General features: G+C 43.0%; 1 protein-coding gene across 3 annotated transcripts in view; it reads left to right on the top strand.

Moving 5' to 3' along the window:
- The window catches only part of mpped1 (metallophosphoesterase domain containing 1), a gene marked incomplete at its 5' end in the record, with an annotated part of 203,890 nt that overhangs the window by 143,202 nt on the left and 41,681 nt on the right, over positions 1 to 19,007 (top strand). For all 3 annotated transcript variants that reach the window (XM_084572992.1, XM_084572991.1, XM_084572990.1), the window contains one exon: positions 9,463 to 9,688. In XM_084572992.1, the coding sequence (XP_084429118.1) occupies positions 9,463 to 9,688 (226 nt within the window). The remainder of the gene's footprint in view (positions 1 to 9,462; positions 9,689 to 19,007) is intronic.

Here is a 19,007-nt window from a genome sequence, read left to right as displayed (position 1 = left end):
AAATCTTGCATATCTAGTACCCTACAACCCAGCGCCTCGGCTCTACCTTCAAAACAGTCCCTGCTTTGACGAGAACGCCGAGGTATATTCTGCAAAAAGTTAAAAACAGACATGGGACATATGGCGAGTGGCCAGTTGTGCAATTCATCAGCATTCATCAGAAGCCCACGTCGCTCGTTCTAGAAGTTGCAGCTTAATCTCCAGCCACGTTACCCCGGAGGCGACGTTGTCACGGCAAACACGGAAGCGGAGCAGACACGATGAAAGAGACAGAGATGGAGGGTAGGAGAGGGAAAGAGAAGAGACAGACCACCTACCAGGCCGCTTGATGATGCACTGTATCCGTCTTTGTCAGTCGCTCCTGTTCGTGTGTGTGTGCGTGCGTGCGTGTGCGTAATGCATTATGTTCAGTGCGGACATTGTGAAGTGTTAGGAGGTGCTGCTGCACTCAGATAAAATGTGTGTTTTGGATGCGTGGCTCAGTAGGTGGTGTTTGTGTACGGCGTCTCATAATTGCTGCCTTGTCTTTGTTTTGCGTCCGCTCGCACGATTGTGTGCGCGAGTGTGTTTGTGTGTGTGATAAGACGCAGCAGTGTGTGGGCGGTGAATTAAATGAAACGAGTAAGTATTAAGTTTAAGCTGAGGTGGGAAGGCAGAAGTCTTCCATGCTTTTTCTTCCTCCGCCTTCCTCCGTACCTTGTTGCATGTCTGTCCCTTCCTCACCCTCTCCTCTTCTTTCTCTTTTTCCCCTCTTTTATGTGACACATTACTTTCTTTTCACACACCCATACACACACACACACCCATACACACACACATTCTGTAAAGGAATTACAACTGATCCAAGCCGAGTCTTTAGCTTGTCTGTCTTTGAACATCAGTCCTGTTGCCTCGGAAGCTTCCCTTTGAATTATTGCATTTCTGTTTATGCACACACAGACAAAGGCTGCCTAAAGCCGCACTGTCTGCCTATAATCTCACTATGTTCTATACATAAAGAAGACAGACATAAACTGTGAGGTGCATACACACAACCATGCACAAGCGTATCTGCTGGCTATTGACAAAAAGAATTCTGTTTTTTTTTTTGTTTTTTTTAACAACTTGTTCTCTTTGTTCGGGCCCGCTTTTCATTGTCGCTGCAATGCCCGACATGACAAGAAAAAGGAGCAGTCAGACGATCAGTAAACAAGCCAACAGTTTTCTTTATACTAAGGGAAATATTTAGCCCCCTTTTACCTTTTACTCCACTACAGATATCTGACGCCAGCTAGTTGCTATACAGATTAAAAACACATCAGTGTATGAAATGATGAGTGCGTGCTAGAATATCTTTATAGTATGGTATTGTCTTTGTTTGGACAGTATGAGGGATGGTTTATAATCTGTCCGAATGCTTGTGTTTCTCCACATATTATTACTTGTATATTATTACGAACAGGTGTTTTGGGAAAGTGCCAAGGAGATTGATATGAATTTCATATTATGTGCAAATACTAGCCCAGCCAACAAGAGGCAAGATTCAAGTTGCGATGTTATCGTAGACTGTCTAAAGATGGATGGTGGAACAGCTCCTCTAAAGTGAAGCCAAAGCAAGTAGAGCTCCCCCTGGTGGCTGGATGTAGTATAGGTCATAAGCTCCACCTCCTCCGTGTTAGTGGATGGGAAAGTAAAACGCTAAAATACACTTAAATACACTTAAACACTAAAATACAATAATTTTGTTCGAGGATGGTTTCTGTCAGTTGAGTTGAGTTACATTTCTGTACAGTTACATTTTTTGTAAGCGATGGAGGTTTTCGTTAATTAAACAAAAACGCGAGTGAGTCTGGAGGAAGTGTGGGCGAGTCATCGATAACGTGTAGCTCCACTCTCGGACCGTACTGCGCAGAGTCTGGCTCCAAACTCTCTGCATGGCGCCGCCCATATCCCCAGGAAAATAGCGTCAGTTTGACCAGTTAAAGGAAGTGGGGATGCATTGTCCATATTTATATACAGTCTGTGATAGTTATGTGTTAGAATTAAGTTTTCATTAATTAGCTTAAACGCTGTTAAGAGCGGCCATTTTGGCCGTGTTCAGACCTTGCATTAACGTCCCACCTGGACAATCCACTTCCTGTACCTGTGGTCACACCAGGCATTAAAAATGTGTCTCCATTTGCGTACCCAGCCAGCACTTGAGATCTGATCTCAGTTTTGTGCTCTGTTTGCAAATCAACACCGACATCATTTGGAGCGCATATATTATTTTAAACAAGTGTCTCCAATGGATCGCTACTGCTGTATCAGAACCACAAACAGCTGTTTGTTGTGTGTGCGTCATGCCCGGGGACATGACACTTATTTTGGAACAAGCTGTGAAGTCTTTTTCTCTTTGAAAGCACACGTTTCATGATATTATTTATTTATTTATCTCCACACTGACGTAAGTTGTTTCAGAGACTTCAATTCCAGCCGGGAAAAGAAATATGTCTCAGAATTTCTTTACTTTACATATTGTATTAAAAACAGCTCATGTGCAAAATATAAGAACCAAGTTGTAATGAGCAGAAATTTGCTTTTCATTTAATTTTAGCACAAAGTTTTGGCTCCTGCTTTCCACACACACGCATTCAGTCATACTGACACACACTGGTATTAATTTAATCATTTTGGGTTGGCAGGAAATATTTGGCCCCTATTTTCCGCAACTGCATACACACTCATAGATGTCCTAGACACGCACACTTTGGTATTAAGTTATTTGGCAGAATGTTTTGGCTCCTAGTATTTTTGATATCGACGCACACAGACACTTAGGAATTAACTTTGTCTTGGCAGGCAGGAAATTTGTGCCTTTTTTTTGTTTCTGCATGCACACAAATACACATGTAAGAGAAAACACACACGTACACACACACACACACACAATGGGCAGTAATCCCCCTGTACATGCCAGAGCTTTGGGCAGAGCAGGGATTTTCCTCTTCAAAGAGCAGACCACCCATCACAGCGCCAGAACAATGGTGGCCGAACTCCGGAAGATTTCCTGTGGCGGCAGTGGGAGTCCACATACGCAGAGGATAGCCTGTATTACATATAGACACACACACAATCATATGGACTAAAGATGCACGAACAAACATTTTGCCCATGCACAAAAACCCTGTGATCATTACCTGGAGGCGGCATTTTGGCAGCTTTACACGCATTGACACACATACAGGCCACCTTGTGGAGCTCATGGGAGGATGGAGGTTTCTGTGGTGACACGCCAACAGACAACAGATCTGTGTACGGCTATAGGGGCAGGCACTCAGCAAAAGAGCAAAAACAATGAGCGAGAGAGAGAGGATTGAAAAAAGAACCAGAGAGGAATAAAGGGATGAAGGGAGAGAATGAGAATCGGAAGTCCAGCTGTTTCCACTCCTGAAAGCAGCCTCGGCCGGCACCGTCCCATGTTTTCCTTGAATCTTTTGCGTTCCCCCCCAGTTATTGCCCTCCTGCTTTCCTTGTTCTTTTGTTTTTTGAACGCGGGGTGGTTATCCACCCAGTGCTGCCTCTGATTCGCGCCCGGGCGAAAATTTAAACTATTTGTTGTTTAAAAGCCGCCTTTTGAATTCAAAGACAAAAGATGGCAGGGTGACAAAGAGCGGCCCGTGTGTTATGGGGGAATGTTGCCCCGAATGATAAGCTACCCCCCCCCCACCCCACCCCACCCCACCCCACCCCACGCACACACACTTCCACCCACACCCTCGCCTCTTTTCTTCTTTTGTCACAGTAGCAACAAATTTACTCTCATTTGATGGAGAAATTGTCTTTTTCTGAGTGATTTGTTCTTTGTGTACTTGCACAATAAGAGACCGTATTGTTGAATTTCTGTCTCGTATCGTATTGTTATGATTTTTTATGCCGACAGCAGTTGGCTGGGGTGGAGAATGACGATAAACAGATGCACACACTGGCTGCTTTTAGTCCGATTCAACTACTCAACGTTTATCTGTTTGGTATTCACACCTTGTCTCTTTGCAGTTTTTTTTTTTATTATTTTCCGGTGGAAACTTTCAAAAAAATTCATCCATGAAATTGAAGTTTAATTCTGCTAAGTAAGAGACCGTGTATGTGTGTGTGTGTGTGTTTGTGAGGACGGGGAGGGGGTATTTGTGTCCAGCTGGTGGTATATTTCTCTCTGTGATTTATTTCTCTCAGTTTACAGTTGGCCGTCAAACTTCATGGGTGGAGAAGCGCTCACGTTGCAGAATTTCTGAGGAGACACAGATAGTGTTTATTTGTTTGAAAATTTATGAGCGCATAGTTCCTTTGCTGTCTATCCCTTGTTGCCTTGCTGTCTGTCTCTCTCTCACACACACACACACACACACACACACTACACCTCCTTCCCTTACTTGTTTTTGATGTTTGCATTTCAAGCATTTAGGCGCAGGGGTGTAATGGTCTTGCCAAGTGGGAACGCTACCTACCAAGACACCACCTTACCCTGCGTCTTTATATAATAGCAGAAAAAATGCTGCCTCCACATTCATTCAACGGCAGTAATGACCCAATAATATAGTATAGCACTCACAGGGGCCATTTTCTCAATTAAAGGTTGTTTTGAGGGAATTGTGCTGACATTTTCAATGCACAACTTTTAATTGTAACATTCTGTTTTGTATTGCAGTGTTGGTACTTTCTGAATGTGAATATTTCCTCCTCCGACTATCAACACCCGCCACCCCACCCCCCCTCCAGCATCTGCTGGGGTGATGCCGCTATCTAACATTGCGTACGTTGCATTGTCTGCTTCGGGTAAAGCAGACGGTTTGGGGTGCACGGATGTGTTGGCTTCGTTTCTGTGTGAGCCAGGGAGCTCGCGGGATATGAAAAAACAAGGAGAGGGAGATTGGTTCCCTGAGTTTGTCCTTAAGGCAGTGCTTCCCCAGATTGTCTTTTACCAGGGTGTATATGATGCCGGCCTCAAAGGCTCAAAGTCAGGGAACAAAAGTCGGTGTGTGCAATAAATAGCATAGATTACATGAAGGGCTGTCACTGGAATATGATCAGGACTCCAGCCTTATTCTCCAAGATATGCATTGATCTGTGGTTGTTTTTTAATACAGAATATCCGTCTGCAGAGAGGAGGTTTAGGCAGAGGTGGGTAGTAACGAGTTACATTTACTCTGTTACATTTACTTGAGTAAGTTTTGGAAAATGTATTTATTTATTGCAGAACTTAAGGCAGGACTGGGCAAAAAAAATTTTTTAATTAACAAAAAAGGCCAAAGCTACCAAAACCAAAAGCGCTGCCGAGGTGGCAGGAAATCCAAGAACCAAAAAACAAAAATCAAAAACACTATCAAAACTATGACCTGGCATACAGAAACTACAACATGAAAAAACTATGGCATGAAACATGGACAACGTGAAAAACTATGACATGAACTTGGCAGACAAACAGTATGACGCGACCAAGAACAAAGGGGAAGGCAGGGCTATATATACACACACGAGGAACAGAGGGGTGACGAGACACAGGTGAAGCAAATCAAGACAAGGTGAAACCAATGAGCTAATCAAAAGGAAACATGGAGACATGGAGTAACAAAAACAGGAAACAGAACAGAAAAACTAAACACTAACCATGACCATGACCATGAAAAAACCAAGAACTTAACAAAATACAATAAACAGAAAGCATGACAGAAAACATGACAACTTCAAAGAGTAGTTTTGCTGTATACTTTACATACATACATACATTTGCATACATACTTTTTACTTTTACTTGAGTAGATTTATGAAGAAGAAACACTACTTTTACTCTGCCATATTGGGCTACACTCTGTTCGTTACTCTTTACCATAGACTGTATATAAATATGGACAGTGCAGCACCAGTTACAAGGAAATGATGGATTATACACAATACTTCTTTTATTTATCTATTTATTTTCTTCAACTCTTACGGCCCTACAAGACCGCTTCACGGAGCAGCAACTTGTAGTAATCATGATGTCACATCCTGTTTCTATAGCGTCGAACAACTTACTAAAACTAAATTTATCAGAAAAAAAGGACACTTGAATGTATTATCATAAGTATTATATTAACTACCTAAAATGACAGAAAATATCCTTGAAAATTTTTTATTTGACGTATGCTTTAGTGTAGCCAGCCACCAGGGGGAGCTCTACTTGCTTTGGCTTCACTTTTGAGGACTGTGGATTATAGCGTCCGAAAGTGAGACTTGGAAATCTGTGCCTTAATTTGTTATTTTGTAAAGATTTTTATTATTACATTTTTTTATTTTTTTTTTATTTTGTTATTTGGAAATACCAGAATCTGCACATTATTTTATATTTTTGCCTGTCTGATTACATCATTTGTAAAAAATAAATCAGACATTACAATTAAACAGTACGTTTTTACTCTTTCTTACCTTTTACTTCTACTTGAGTAATATTATTTTGATGGAACACTACTCTTCCTTAAGTAAGTGTTACCTTACCTAAAATTTTTGGCTAATCTACTGTTTCTGTTTAGGCCACACGTTCATTCAGAGGAGCTTTACTGGCTGATATTGGTCTCCATCTCATTTTCTTCTGTCTTCAGATAACTCCCCTTCATACACCTCTCTGCTTATTTGCAAGTGAAAACAGAAAGATTTTACTATTGCCTGAAAAATCAGAGAATCAGAGAAAATAAATCTGATCTGACATACAGTACAAAAGAAAAACTACAAATTTGTTCTCCAGGTAGATGCCGTGCTCACATGCAGCTCGTTGGCTTTTTCCAAAAGCTATCACAGTTGTCTTTAAGAGTGCAGACAAAATATGTGTGATAAATTTGTGTTAATTTTCTTAAGGCGCTACAAGCTGCACCAAAAGACCCTGGAAATGAACAGACTGTGTGGGCTGTGTGATAAAACTGAGCTAATTCCGGCATATTCTTGAAGTTGCTTTTTTCCAGTGTAATGCGAAAAAGGTGGCCTGACTCTGAAGTTTTCAGTGCAGCGTAACATAGTGTTTTATCAATATTTAGCATTGCTTTGTTTTTCTGTTTCTCTTAACCCAGAAATCCGCATTTGGTTCTGTTTGCCTGATCTCGCTAGCCTAGTTTCCAACACCAGCAGACAGCCATTTCGGTAAAAAAAAAAAAAAAAAAAAAAAAACGTATCTGCCCAGAATCAGACAGACAGCAATGTTAGCACCTCGTGGCTAAAGAGACAGATGTTTTTCTCAAGAATTTATGGACGCCAAAACTAAGCTGAAAGGCGAGAGAATGTTCACAAGGTGAGCACAAATTCTACTCCAAATGAAATAATATTCCGGGTCTAATATTCCTTAGGCTGCTAAATGTGTTTGCTAACATGTTATAATATGACACCGCAACCAAAAATGATGCCTTTTTGCTTTCGTTTTCCAATCCAAAAGCCTTTTACGGCAATGCAGCAGAAGGGATCTCATGTATAAAATGCAAAGAACTGACAAAGCTGCCTTACACTGGAAGGCTAATATTTTCATGCAAATTTATTTCATGTCATTTGTCTCTCACAGTTGAAGTCTGTGTATCACTGTCTTGCGGCTGGATGCCAAATCATGCAGGAGTCTTAAACATTGCACCGTGGGCGCCTAAGTGCAATGTATTGGAATTTCTGCGAAGAATATGTGGGATAGAGAGGTAAAAATTAGTGTTACCCACACTGCAGTCTCTGGCATGGCAAGATTTTAATCACTTTTGGTGCTCTAAGCGCACGATCCTTCAATACTTTGCGTGAGATAGAAATTCAGGCAGCAACTCATTGTGTGCTCGCTTGTCCTGCGAGCCTCAGTAGGCATTTGATCAAAGGTAATGTTTAAATTTCTATTTTAGAGTGAAGTGTTTCTTCAACCTTGATTTATCCAGGGAGGACTGAGTGAACACTACTTCAGATGCCAAAGCCTGACGAGAAGGAATGGAAAGCATCTTTTGATTGCGTGGTGGCATGTGTGTCCGTGTGCCTTTGTGGAGGTGCAGCCCCTCATTTATGGGGCTTTTTTGGTGTCTGCTTGACAACTAAACACAAGCCCTTCTGCCAAACAAATGGAAGCCGCGTTGTGGAGAGGGGGCGTCCCGGGGCCCAAACTGCAGAGATGGGCACTCTTTGACAGCTGCTTTCATCTTGTTATTATTCCTCCTTCACACTCAAGGATTTTTGGGCTTCCTAAAGTATTTCTGTCGCTCTCTCTTTCCTCTCCCTCCGTCTATCCCCCTACTCTTTCTCTCTTTCTCTCTCCCCCTCTCTTTCACCGGTCTGTGATTGGCTGTTATGACACAGCCGTCGCCAGGCTGTCAGCCTCTTCTAAAGCTCAGTTTAATTACTCCTTTTCACTAACATGACACGTTCATGCACAGATGCATGCAAACTCACACGCGCGGTAAAGTCACTCACAAACACATATGCTGACACACTAACCAGCGCGCTCAGCTGCGTGCCGCGCCGTCCTGGCGTTAATTTTTTAAAAAGGAAAAAAATAAAAAATAAAGCCACGGTGATTGAACTCTCCGTCAGCCGCTCTACCTGACAAAGCAGACCCCCAGATGTTTGCCGGTGCTGGCTCTCCGTTTGTTGTTGCGAGCTTTGAAAACATTACGTAGAACTGTGAAGGCCCAGCTACGGCTACATTTGATGGGCTCGGATCGATTGCGCGCCCTGCTGTGCCAAGCTTTGAATAGCCAATTAAAGCCATTGAAATGGAGGAGAGAATCGGGGGGTGAAGCGAAGGAGCGGGAGTCTGATTAGAGGAGGATGGCGAGGGAGAAAGGGGGTAAAAGATGAAGAAGTGGTTACCATAGTCTGTAAATGTTTAATATTCTCCGTTGTAAACTTAACAATGATCACTTTGCCCGCTTTCCCTCCTCATCCGTCCTCCAGATAAAGATTCCCTGACGGATGCGTTCAGCTATGCTTCCATTAGCAGAAGACGGCAGTGCACTGGGTTGAGACCTTGACTGATGGAGGGAATCTAAGACAGATGTACAGATTAACTAGAAATAGAGAGGAAAATAAAAAGAAATCCTTCTTGCATGTGAATGCCAAGTCTGTGGATTCTGAGATGTCGTCCTCAATTTTCTCTCGCTTTGTCACTCCCCTCTCTGCCTACCGCCTTTTCCTTACCCCCTGCACATCTCCTTTCTCTCCATCTATGTTGTATCCATGTTTATTTTCTCCTATTGTCCTTGCCTTCTTTTCCTTTTTTGTTATTCCATTACCACTTGTTTTACCTGTCTTCCTTCATTCTTGAAATTTATCGTAACACCATGCCATCTTCTTTGTTTTCCCTCATCTCTCTTTTTATCATCATCATCATCAAATTTTGCCTCTTGTCCCCTCCCCAATCACTCCCTTTTTTCCTCACCACATTGTTTTCCTTCTTCCATCCCCACTTCTCCCCCTCCCTATCCTTCCCTCCACTACTCCACCTCCCCCACCCACTGCCAGGTACCCTGCCCTATGACATCAAGATAGTAATCGCTGGAAACCACGAGCTGACCTTTGACCAGGAGTTTATGGCGGACCTCATCAAGCAGGACTTCTACTACTTCCCTTCGGCTTCCAAACTGAAGCCAGAGAATTATGAGAATGTCCAGTCGCTGCTCACCAACTGCATCTACCTGCAGGACTCTGAGGTCACCGTGAGGGGCTTCAGAATCTACGGCTCTCCCTGGTGAGTAACCATCACTACTGCAGTACAAACACCCCAGACTACATGACTGAAAAAAATGAACACATTCCTACTATGCCTTAAGACTGCTGTAAAGAACACCATTAGAGTAGTACCAAGGACTGTGGTTTTAGTTGATAGCATCGATGCCCATGAGTCACCTCCAAAAAACACTGGCATTTGAACTTGTAGAGTGTCTTGAAGACATTTCGTGTCTTCAGTTCTAAAAAGAATGGCATCTGTGGTCCCCACCAGTTACACAGAAAGTTCACCTTTAGAGTCTGGATGGCTCAGTCAGAAGAGCACAATCCCGCAGGACTTTGACGGTATATCTACGGTGTAGGGGGTTTTGCATTCAAAAGCCTTTATACCTGTTGTTCAGACGTTGAGTCATATGCAAAAAGGAAATACATTCTGGACAAATCACAGCATAGCTGCAACACATAGTTAGATTTCCGGGGAGATGCACATCAGGTTACGGCATAATGAGCTACACCGTAGCTACAATGGTCAACGTGCCAGGGTACTATAAACTGCGCATGAGGGCTCAGGATTCAAGTCCCTGTTCAGACACTTGAACCTCCACTGGATAAATAGAGAATTATCTTATTTTGAGGTCATTTACTGCTGATCCACAGTCGTTAGCGGCTGGTGAAGTGTCTTTACCAGTTTCAACTTTGGTGTTTATTCATTTGGACTGCATCTTTTTCAGGAAAAATTAATCTTTGATTATATCAATGCTGTATTAATCCTACATTCACATAATTAATGACTTGCTGAACTGGTGTAAAAAAAAAGTTATCTGAAGTTCCAAGTTATTTTTCACCAATGAAAACCATGCCGTTATTGATGCAAGGAGGTTTATTGGTTGACAGAATCTGAGGCAAAGAGATGGAGGACTGAGAGGGGTCAAAGGGAAGGGGTGTGAGGGGTGGAACTCAGAGATGGATGATGGGTGATGGTATGGACGTGGAGGAACCCAGGGAGCGACTCAGTTTAATTAATATAGCATCAACAACAATCCAGTCTGTCTCAAACGCCTTACAGAACCCAAAACTTGAAACCCCCAGAACAAGCACTAAGGTGATAGTGGCAAGAAAAAAACTTTAACAGGAAGAAACTTTGAGCAGAACCCAATCCAAAGGTACACTGTGGTCGAGTTTTGCTGCTGGTAGCGGCGGATGCAGCATGGATCGAAAGGGAATGCCGGAGGAGCACTCATGGGCATCCCTGACCTTGCGTGAGCTTTGGTTAACACGTTGATGTGGAATGGGAAATAAAGAGTGAACTGATGTAGAGGAATTCAAGCTGCTGATGTATGCCTGGGTGATTGATGTTCTAATGTTGGAGGAGTGCTCCAAAGAGGTGCTATGATAGTGAGGTACGGCTTCTAGAGGATGGGAATGAATGAGGGGAGAGGAAGCTATTACTTGTGTCCACGTTTTGGAAGGATTAGCAGTTTGACAATGGTACAGAGTTTCATTGTGTCAAAGTCCTGAGACTGGGATGGATTCCACTATTTCCACTGAAAACTTAGTCCGCAGTGAGAGGGAGGAATGGGACTAATAGGGACTCTCAGCTGGTTTTGTGCCTGTGTTCTGGAGCAGGTTATCTTGGCCATGGCTTAGAGCCAAAGTAAATGTTGGTTTTGTGACACTCCTCTGCTTCTCCGCTATAGCAGAGAACCACTTTCATCTGTTCATCTTTAAATTGCTGAAATGAATCATTGATTTGCTTCTTTATTTAGCCTTGACTTTTATTCCTTTCAGTTTTCCTCGTGGACTGGCTGCAAGTATAGGGTAGTGCATGTGTGCGTGAGCGGTGAGGTGGTGGTCTATGATCTACGTCGCGTGTGTGTGTTTCGCTGGCAGGATCCTGGGGGCACTGTTTGAGTGTGTGCATGTGTGCGAGCGTGTGCGCTTGCCCCCAGTGTTTGGTAATTGGTTTGCTGTGATAGCAGGGTCCCCAGAGTTTATTGCTCAGGCCACTGCAGAGAGGTGCCCGAGGTGGAAGACGGGCAAAAACCGGAGAGGGGAAGACGGAGTAGACAAGCGAAAGAGCCCACAGAGAGCGGGAAACACTGGGAAGATGTGAGAAAGGCGAGGCAGGACAGAGAGAGGGAGGTATGGAGATTTAGGAAGAGATTTATTCATATTCACCGGCTGGCCCTGGCTGGTGTAATGGACGTGTGTGTATGTGATGGTCTGTGTCTGAGTAAGGCTCTGTGAGTTTATGCACCCGTGTGTGCTCTCACTTGTCTTGGACTGCACACGCTTCAGTGTGTGTGTGTGTGTGTGTGTGTGTGTCAGCCTCAGGGTGTGTTCCTGCAGCAGAGGGGCTCCAGCTGGAGAGTCCGTGTGTTCCCCCATTGTACTGTCTGCTCCACTCTTACCCCGGTCTTTATCTCCTCCGTCTTTCCCTCGTTCTCTCCCTCTTACGTCTTTCACTTGTCCCTTCCCTTTATCCTTTGCACGCTCTTCTTTTACTCTTTCCCCTATACACCTCCACCTCCGTGTCTTTCTTCTCTGTATCCTTCCAGCTCAAACATCTATTCCTTCATGCTTTCCCTCTCTTTCTTCTTCTGTGCACCCCTTTTCCTCCCCCTTACTCCCCTAATCAGTTGATGGGCTCCGCATGTAGCTGAGGACGACACACATGCTCACTCCCTCTATCACCAGCCATCCCATCCACGTGCTCAGTTCTCCAGCGGGAGCAATGAGTGAGTGCTGCCTTACGAAGCACTGTGCGTATTCAGTAACTGAGCTGTGACCAGAATCTGAGTTTTTGGCATATTATTTTGCCATATTAATTCCAAAATATGTCATTTAAACTGCAGTGACTTCATTTAGGCCAGGGTGTGCCCCCCTGCCTCTTGCCGAATAACAGCTTGGATAGGCTCCAACCCCCTAGAGGATAAGCAGTAATAGATAATAACTATGTTACTGCTCTCTTACGTTTTATGGCAGTTTATATGACAGTGCCCGTTCTGGTCACTGTGTCACCATGGCGATGCCAGGCTGACGCTGCTCTACGGCCCGTGGATTAACCCTTCCCTCTCCAGTTGCTAACACCACCACCACCGCTCATTTGATTACCCAAGGAAACATATCCAATACCTATGTACCAATAACCTCAATCAAATATAGAGTCTGTGATGATACTTTTACTTAAAACAAACTGCCAGTTATTTCATATGCATAATTGGTTTTGGGACTGGGATTTGTTTCGACAGCATTTTGGCAAATCTGAGTTCGGGATCAGATCTGGTAATTGATTCCTCACTCAGTGCACGTCATAATGTTATAAAAAACAAATCCCTAAACTAGTTTTTGTTGATTGACATGGCATCAGAGGTTTTAGCATTAATAATGTTCACAATCAGTAGCTCTAACCTGATCCCACTGCATAACTGTTCATCAGCTCATAATATTGATATCGGATACATCTCCACCTAATTGTACAGGCTCACTGCAGAGCTAATGTGCAACCCTCTCACATCTCACAATACCGACATGTGCACAGTGTTGCCAGATGGGAAATGAAGAAATATTGTAAGTTTATGTACAAAAATAAACTTGAAAAAAATCACACACTAGGACAGTGTATTTAAAATCGAAGCTACTGTATATGCATGGAACTGCAATAACCTAAGGAACAAACATAGAGGCTTGGTTATATGAATGAAACAACTGCTTAATTCATTGTCACACTTAAACACACCCACCCAACCAGTCAGTTGCACCTGTTTGCACAACCACCACCTCCGTCCTTAACTATCAGAATAAAAGCATCGGAACGACCCACTGCATGCAGAACTGCCTCATCAGTAGAAACTTAACTGTTTTCTTACTGGTGTCCATGTCTGAGCCGCTGGAGTGAAAAGTTTGTTGCCGTGCTAGTGCATTGGCACAAACAAACATGAGCTCAACGCTGCTGATGTGATTGGCCGGCATCAGTTTTGGGTGACGTGTTGTTGTTCACGTAAATCAAAAGAACATTTGTTTGGGTGGGGTGCATGGAAATGCCAAAACTCATATATATATATATATATATATATTTGGTCTTTTTTAAAAGTATTGATTGTATATCGTGTAGGCCCTAAAACTAACGACACTATCTGGCCGACAGTTTGTAGTCTTTTTCCACTTCCTGTCTCCTCTTCTTTCTTCGCTCCTTTATCCATCTGGCTTCACGGGCCGTTTACTCCATCCCTCTCTCCTACATCGTCCTCTCCTTTTCCTCCGTTGCTCCTCCACGTAGGTTGTGCGTGTGTTGCTGCGTGCTTCTCCCCGGGCTCTTCCAGTCCATCCCACGCCTGGATATCTCTCCCTCTCACATACGCACTGACGCACACTCATGCACGCACACTTCACTATTCAAACCCCATGCTTGCTCCATTCTCCTCAAACCCTCACAATTTGTCACTGCATGAATTGAAGAATCAGAAGATGTGGGGGCGCTTCCTCTCTCCCCAGTCTGACGCTAATGTGAGTTTACAAGTCATTTGTCACGAACATATCGCCCAGCGACGCTCTGTCTGAGAGCTAAGGGGACAGTGAAGGAGAACTCGCGTGCGTGTCTCTGTCTGTGTTTGTTGAGAGTGGAAGAGCCACAGGGTGAAGAAGGCGAGCAAGATTGTAGGATGCAAGGCAATTAACCACGCCTGTCCCCTGATCACTGACGTCAAAGCCCCCAACACGGCAGGGAACCTGCTACACGCACATCCGCAGACACGTGGAGGACCAGAATAGAAAGCAAAACAAAGAGGAAACTAAATGTGTATGCACCATGTGAACGGTTGCGGTCAGAATAAATGTGACTCTGTGGTTTCACTGGGACTCGAGCATTCCTTTCTGAAGAGACACTTGCCTAGCCTGGAGCCTGGACTTCCCCCACCCACAAAATGTTTGTGGCAGTTCTTCTGGAGTCGTTCCGTTGCAGTTCCCAGTGAGCAGCCACTTTGTTGTAACGAAATTCAACTCCACAACGCTCAGATGACTTCTGCCGGGCTAGTCAACTTGTTTAGGCAGGCTTTAAAGAATGATGGACAGAAAATATACTAATAAAGGAAAATATTCTGTTCCTCTAACCTGGTACCTAAGCAACATGCCAAGGTGACTTAACCCGTCATCAACCATTATTGTGCTAAAGTGGTTTTTAATCAGTTTTAGAGCAGAGAAACTTCTCTCGCACAGCGCAGTACTGACTGGAATAACAACTAGGGATGTCCCGATCAGGTTTTTTTGACCCCGAGTCCGAGTCCGAGTCATTTGATTTTGAGTATCTGCCGATACCGAGTCCCGATCCGATACTTCTACAGTACATTAAAAAAAGCAAAGTGACGTCATGCCGCATACGTTGTTTCTGTGTGGAGTCGAGACGGTCTGACTCTGTACCACCACATAACAGCAAATACTAAGCTGTTATTTTTCCCATTTGTTTTGAAATATTATAGATCTGATAAAAAAAATAATGAGAATAAATATAAATATATATATATATATATATATATATATATATATTCGATCCCTGATCGGGATGTAACGTCCGATTCCGATCGAGTCTGAAACCACGTGATCGACCCCGATTTCCGATCACGTGATCGGATCGGGACATCCCTAATAACAACTGAAATCTTGTAGTCTAAATAGCTCAGGGAAGATCTCGAGAAACACAACAAGCAATATTATTGTGTAATATTGTACAACACTATATTGTGTCGGATGACACTGGAGGTATGGTCACTGATTTTGATATTGGTTCAGCCAAGTATTCTCTTTGATAGCACCATCACAACACTGAGACACTACAGGGCTGAATCCAATCCATACAGCATGAGTCCACATCATGCTTTAATTATATTCCCCTCATTAAATGTGTTTAGATTCTTTCTTGTGATGTGAGTGATGTTGGGAAAGACTGTTTATGTTCATTCTTTCTGTGTGATAGAGAGCAGCGGTTGTGCAACGGCCATTATACCACGGAGGCACACATCTGCTGTATCTGTGTGAACCCAACCCTTGAATACAGAAGTCTAATTAAGCTGAATTCTTGCAGGTTTTTAGTATGCAGCGTTTTCCTATCAGCTTGATTTTTGAGTGTTCTGCTGATGGACACTCGACAACGCAGCGTATTAAAGAAATCTGATGAGCTGCTCACTGCTACAAAGCACCAAAGACACTCCAAATGTATCAGATATTTGAACCTTTTTGCTTTCATATAGTTTATTATGTTGGAATATAACTGGTAATCACAAATGCAACACCACACATTTGAGCAATTCCATTTGAAGTTTTATGACTGACAGGCACCCGTTTGAAATGAATCATGTATGTCATGGCTTGCTTGTCCCAAAATCCTTGCTCTTCATTATAGCACGAAACTTGGAAAACATGGCACACGTGCATGATGCTTTCACAAGTGGACTTCTACCCCCCCATAATTGACCCTGTGTTGGCTTTCAGACCACCAAACTAGAGGGCCACTAGCCTTTGTCAATATAATACATTCACACTACGAGCAACAAAAGCAACTCGGTGACAACTGTCAAGTCAATGTTGGCGTGCCACTTAAGTGCTCAGTTACGTCTTCGATGGGGGTGGGGGGATGCATTTGACTGGTTCCCGCCTCACCGTGTCAGTGGAGCAACGACAAGAGTTAAAAGCGGCTCTATCCTTCATGTTTTGCCTCTCGCCCAACACTTTTGGATGTCAGCTTCTTGCTTCATAGCTACGGCTTCTTTCGAAAATGTACTATGGCTTGTCACTCTCTCACTTCTACAACCTTAAAAAGTCAAAGCTGGGGCAAAGAAGCATTTTTTTCCAGTGTCTGCTAACAAGCACGGTTTCTAATGTTACCCGTGACTCTATTATTAAGATTTAAATATTTTTCTATGGGAATGGACCAACCCGCATGGATGGTTGTGCTTTGTCTAACCTAGCAACAGTAACACAGGACGTCGGGATTTGACAAAGGGTAGGTTTCCTCTGGTTGGTGGTCAGAAGATCAGAAAGCTAACAAAGGGTCAGTTAATTAAGAAGCCTGCTCCTTTTGAGCCTGCTAACATGCTCGTGCCACTGTTCCCTTTGTATTTATCTGATGTTGTGCTAAACCCACTGTGGCATGACTGCAGTATGTACGGCATATTGTGTTGAATTTATCAAACCGCCCATTCCCCCAGTACTATTTATAGATTTGTGCCGACCTGGCCATTGTTTAAATAATAGCTTTTACCTTTTGGGATATAGAGAATGTGATGTAGACGCACTGCAGCTGTGGTAGTTTGTATTGTATTGTAACAAAGCAACATTTGTGTTTGTGAGAGGAACTAAAAGCTGCGTTGCTCTTAACTTTATTACATACATCTAAGATAAAAAAAAAAAAAGTAATTAAGTGTATGTGATGGTGGTGGCTGTGCAGAAGCTGTGATTTATTTGCTAAACCGTTTAAGTCTGTTATTTGTACCAGAAATAACAGCAAACAACAAGAGCTAAGCAACGCATGAAAAATGTTCTGTGGCTGTATTTAGGCTACCATTTTTATGGGATGTCAACTTTCGCCACCAAAGAAAATGTCTCACATTTACTCTCTCGGTGAGCCTTTAATTTTCCTCGGGAACAAATACCGATGCTGCTGGGGTGATGGATTGCTAATCGAACCCCGTGTATCATTGTTTCAGTAAAGTAAGTGTGAAATATGTGAAAACATCATCGACTGTTTACTCGGGAACATTATATGCTTCAGGGATAATTGTAGAAGCTGAGTAGTAGTAGCTGAAATGTTTTGCTCATACACACAAAAAACCAAGATGAGAGTGTTTGCCTTTATTTATGAATACATTTCTAAGCATTAAATTCTAAGGATTTACCCGCTGTCGTTTTTAATTAAATCTCTGCTCCATCTTTGTAATACTGGACTGAACGCCGCTTTAAAAGAAATCTACTTTTGGAAATTAAATATTCACACACAAGTACATAATAGTTTCACCAGCTGGTATCACAGCTCTTGGATGCTTAGCACGTTACAGAACTACTCTCTCACATTTGCAATGACATCTGAGTCATTATTAATAATGAGCTGCATGGCCGGGACACGCAGCTTTGCACATTCACGGAGCCACTCCTCCACGAGCACAAACACGGCCGTGAGTATGCGCTCCTCGCTCTGCGCGATCTTTTCATCAGCAGCCAATTAAGAAAAACACTGTCTGATCGGAAGAGGACTTGAAACATCTTGTACAACAAAACTGGCTCATCTTTGAAAATATTCTACAGGTATGTATCGGCTTGAAACAGAAAGGATTGTGGAACGGTTTCCTCCTCTATCTTCTGTACAATTACAGTAGGGGAGGACTGTCACACTTGACACACTTGTTCAGTCTAGGATGCACAAAAGCAGGTGGACATCCATTCGGTTTAATCTGCTTGTGATAGCAGGTTAGCTTTTTCCCCAAGGCTGGAAAGCAACTGATTAGTTCACAAAGTAATGTGCAAACTTTTTGTTGATTGCAAGTTAATTTCAAGCGAACATTTCAATTAAAAGGAACAACAACAAAACTAAAAACGTACCAAAACCCTGGTGCCAGCATCGCAAGTGTAAATTTGTTTTGTTGCTCTTAATATGCAACAAAGGAAAATGTTCATGTTAAAACTAAAATGGTGTTACTGTTTTCAAAGTCAGATGAATGCAAGCATGTTCTGTTGTTATGACCTCGGCCCAGATCATAGTTTAAAGAAAAAGGAAGTGATCAACCAACATTATGGCCTGGCATGGGAAGTCGGGCTGGCGTTTCAGGCTAGAAACGCTGTAGAAAGCAAGCAGGACCTAAAGTACAGTTGTAGCCATAGGGTAATGGTTTTACCCTGCACATGGCAATAATACACCCTGGAGTTTTGAAACTGCCAAAAAATGTTAAAAGAAGAAGGAGAAGAAAGCAAGCAAGAACTAACTGGTCATCTTTTTTTCCAGTGTTTTTTGTGCCCACGTCAACACAGACCAGCAGAGATCGATAAAGACACGTGTCTTCTGAACGGCAAGTTCATCTTCAAAGTCCTGTCAGACGGTCCTCTCGTCAACACGAAGAGCGCAGGGAGCTTTCTGAGCAGCTGAGATAAGAGTAGCACAAACTTGAAAAACATCCCTTCTAGGTACATTTAAAACTGATAATAAATAAATAAAAATGTGTAAAATCGTGTGTTGAACTGCGTTGACAGCTCAAGTTACACTAAGTAAACACAATACAAACAAAAAAATAGGATTTTGAAAGAAGATTTTGAAACCAAGTCCCTGTAACAACTAAGACTAAGGCCACAACATGGAAGAA

Source organism: Chelon labrosus, assembly GCF_963514085.1.
Source record: "Chelon labrosus genome assembly, chromosome: 23".
In the NCBI taxonomy this organism is placed as follows: domain Eukaryota; kingdom Metazoa; phylum Chordata; class Actinopteri; order Mugiliformes; family Mugilidae; genus Chelon; species Chelon labrosus.
Note: the sequence above shows the minus strand (reverse complement) of the source record. Positions and strands in the feature narration are given on the sequence as shown.